Source organism: Loa loa, assembly GCF_000183805.2.
Source record: "Loa loa unplaced genomic scaffold supercont3.349, whole genome shotgun sequence".
Taxonomy (NCBI): Eukaryota; Metazoa; Nematoda; class Chromadorea; order Rhabditida; family Onchocercidae; genus Loa; species Loa loa.
Genome location: NW_018108529.1, coordinates 65,998 through 69,788, shown reverse-complemented (window position 1 = coordinate 69,788; position 3,791 = coordinate 65,998). Strand labels below are relative to the sequence as shown.

The window sequence follows — 3,791 nt, the reverse complement described above, 5'->3', positions numbered from 1 at the left end:
TTATATTATATTATATTATATTATTCAGAATTTCACTAGTTGTTCTTGCTTTGAGGACTCCACTTGTGCGAGCCGTTGATTCGGAAAATCTCAGAATGATTGAATTACTTTTACAAAAACCTACGGTTGATGTCAATAAAATGGATCGGAACGGATGTTCGCCTGTGGCATCCGCGCTCTTCAAAGTTAGAAACATGGCGTTAGCGGAGCTGATTGTAAAATCGGGAGCTGATTTAAACGTCCTTTATAAAGGTGTGTTATAACGACATAACGGTATTTTCCGTATTTTAGGCCCTTGTATTCTTGTTTAATTTCAGACTGATTTCTCATAACCAGTACCATTTGATTAAAAATGATGCAGATAGTTCTTTCATATATTTCATTCTCCCCAGTATATTAGAAAGTTTTTGTTGTATCCAAAAGATGGATTGGACTCAGTAGATTTCCCATCACTTAGAAAGTTTGATGCGATTAACTTGAGTTACTTTAATTTCTTGGGCTTTTAGTTCGATTGAGAACCGTTAACCCGAAATAAGCTTGAGAAGACAGAAAGGTTATCAGGATACGGTAAACTTAGGTTGTTATTGTAACTTTCAAAATTGTATTGATTTTAACAAAAATTGCTTTTACTTAATAAAATATATCAAGATATGATAGCCACTTTGGTAGGCACTACGAATCCTTTTAATTTTATGCAGGAAATTGCTTTCAGACAAATCAAGCATTCTTTGAAACAGTAGAATTTATTGTAAACATTTTTTAGAAGCTTGTCTATTTATAGGTGTTTTCTTGGTTCATCATGCAGTTCATACAAATAATTTGGAGGCAGTACAATTCTTATGCAGGCACAAAGTGGATGTGAATAAAAGAACAACAGAAGTACATATTTATGTTTATTAGTTTCACCCTGAAATTTTTTTATTAGAACTGAATGAATTGTAAATAAAAAGTATTTTCATTTTTCAATATTTGTTGTTTAGTTTGAATTTCAAAATAGATTGTGTCTTTTTTTGATTAGTGTTTAGGGCATGCTTCCATTACAAATTGCGATAGATTTCGAAAATGTCAATATGGATCTTATTCGAATACTTATGCGGTCTGGTGCAAATATTTCGTTGAAAATTTCTGATGCTCATGAAACTTTGATTCACTACATCATCGGTAAAGAAAACGGCGATGAAATTTTAAAAGTTTGCATCGAGAATGACACCTGCAATGGTTTGTTTTATTATTTTTAGATATATATCATCGCATTTTACTTATTCTGGTAATACTAAAATTGTGAACTTTTGCTTGGCTTTATTCTACGTCTTGTACTACTGCTACTTCCATCAGGAGAATTACTGAGCGGAATGAATAGCCAGTTCTTGTGATCCTTGCGATTTTAGACGATATTTTCACAATCGTAGACGCGAACGGTCATACTCCTTTTGCAAAAGCCGTCTTTAGTAGTAAGTTCCTAAGCGCTGAGCTTTTGATGAAAGCTGGAGCTAACGTCGATGAAAAGGATCCGAAAGGAATATCTCTTCTGATGCGAGTTATCAGTAACAAATTGGATGACGCTGCAATATTTCTGTTGAATCATGGAACGGATATTTCAGGATGGTAAGAACTCCTTACATTGTCCTTAAGTTTTCAGATTTTTGTTAAAAGTCCAATTTTTCTAAATTTATTACTCCACTTATTGATAGTTAGGTCAAAATTCTTTAAAAATATTATTACGCATTTCTTTACACACGTGATCATCCTTTCCAAAATCTTTTATAGCATAAATCTTTTATAGCATTTTCGAGAAAGACTGTTTTTCTTTGGCTGTTGAATTCTCGCTCCTCAAGACTGTTCGCCATCTTTGTACTTTTACCGAAGACAGCGGAAAGTATATGAATGCTTCATTGTTATGGGAAGCTTTGCAACAGGGTTAGCTGCTGAATACTTTAAATTGCCCAGTTTTTTTCCTAAAAATCAAGTGAAATGTACGAGTTTTTTAATGAATATAAGTCTTGGCTGCTTAGTATATGGAGCACTGCATAACTAGATTCAGGCTCATTTGAAGTCGCGAAAGCCTTAATTGAGAATGGTTGCGATCTGAACGGTTGGTTTTGCAATGAAAGTCGCAAAAGTCGCCAAACACTGCTGCACAAAGCGATCTCTTTAGAGTTGCGTGACGCGGCCATTTTCTTGATTGATGCGTGAGATTAATTTTTTTTTTTACAATTTATTTCGTCCTTTTTCTTCTCTTCACTTTTCAGTTAACTTTGTGGTTTCTTCAAGAATCAGGAATCTGGTAACGTTTGAAAATCCTTTACCATAATAACCATAGTAATGGTAAAGGATTTTGGCGTTTGCGGGTGTTTACATGACGTTTACTAATGGCACATCTTTAGATGAGATATGGCCTTACACAGCAAAAAGCTGACGGTGCCGTTTATTAAAATTCTCAGTTTAACCTGCTTTACTAACGAAATTGTGATTTGCATTGCGCAATCTTGACTTGCCAAATACAGCAGACTTTCCAAGTCTTTGTGAGACTTCTGGAGTTTTCGACATACCGGTTTTATGAGGATCTAAGTTTACAATGAAAGTAAATTAAACTATTGTAGTGGATGCGATATTGATGCCTCTGAACAAATAGAGATTAATGGAGAGCAGTGGAATAGAGACACTCCATTGCTTGCTTGCATTCGTTTAGACTTTAACGATGTTGCACTGTGCTTAATTGAACGAGGAGCTAGACTGGACAGGAAGGTAATAGTTTTATTGCGCTCATCTTATTGCTTATTTCAGAATTTCCAAAGTTATTTTTCTTGAACTTTAGGACGCAGAGGGTTGTTCGGCTATCCATTTAGCAGTTTGTAAACAGAACATGATAATCCTCAGTGAACTATTGAGTAATTGTAATCCTGGTTTGCTTCTGGATACGGATTGTCACGGAAATACACCCCTGGATGTAGCGATCAAAACACGTAATTATTTGGCGGCTGAGACTCTTATCAAAAAAGCACCGAACTTAATCACGCAGGTCTTTTCTCTTGAACTCAGTATATAACAATATTTAAGTGTGTAGCATCAAAAATTTAGTGGGAAAGGGTGTTTAGATTTTGATGTTCAAGTTTTTAGTGTGTTTAGATTTACAGGTGGATATGAATGGAGAGATGTTATTGCACAAAACAGTGAAAGCAGTTGATTTAGAATCAGTACTTTTCTTGATAAGTACCAGTTTCGATGTTAATGCTTATACTCAGAATGAGTCATGTGTTACCGCGCTACATCTTAGTGCTCAGTATGGCAGTGAAATTATAATGCGAAATTTGGTAAATCATTAAATTTGGTGTTTTAATTAATTTCGCTTTTACAATATATTAGCTAATTGTTCTTACAAATTTCTTACAAAATCTGCTTGCCTTCATGAAACAATTCAATAAAATTCAACGAAATTACTCAAGAAAATCTTTGAAAAAATTTTTGGAAAAATTCTATCTTCTAGTATATCCTTGGAAACATATATTAACCTACTGTCCCTTGAAATTCATTTACCAAATGATAAAATAGACATTTTGTCTATGAATTGGGAGAAATCCAGTTCTATAGTTCGAATTTTTATGTTTTAATAGCCATGAAAATCATCGACAATATCAAGATATGTTGAGACTTACTTAGCATACAATGAAAATATTGCTAGAGCTGTATATATATATATATATATATATATATATATATATATATATATATATATATATATATATATATATATATATATATATATATATATATATATATATATATATATATAT

General features: G+C 33.1%; 1 protein-coding gene across 1 annotated transcript in view; it reads left to right on the top strand.

The window, feature by feature from the left end:
- The first annotated feature begins 50 nt into the window (after positions 1–50).
- LOAG_18531 (FYVE zinc finger family protein) overlaps positions 51–3,791 on the top strand; it is a 6,991-nt gene continuing 3,250 nt past the window's right edge. The window contains exons 1-9 of the mRNA XM_020451194.1: positions 51–252; positions 782–879; positions 1,026–1,218; positions 1,389–1,605; positions 1,784–1,917; positions 2,042–2,189; positions 2,601–2,745; positions 2,816–3,019; positions 3,135–3,311. Coding sequence (XP_020305048.1) covers positions 96–252; positions 782–879; positions 1,026–1,218; positions 1,389–1,605; positions 1,784–1,917; positions 2,042–2,189; positions 2,601–2,745; positions 2,816–3,019; positions 3,135–3,311 — 1,473 coding nt within the window. The 5' untranslated portion in view covers positions 51–95. The remainder of the gene's footprint in view (positions 253–781; positions 880–1,025; positions 1,219–1,388; positions 1,606–1,783; positions 1,918–2,041; positions 2,190–2,600; positions 2,746–2,815; positions 3,020–3,134; positions 3,312–3,791) is intronic.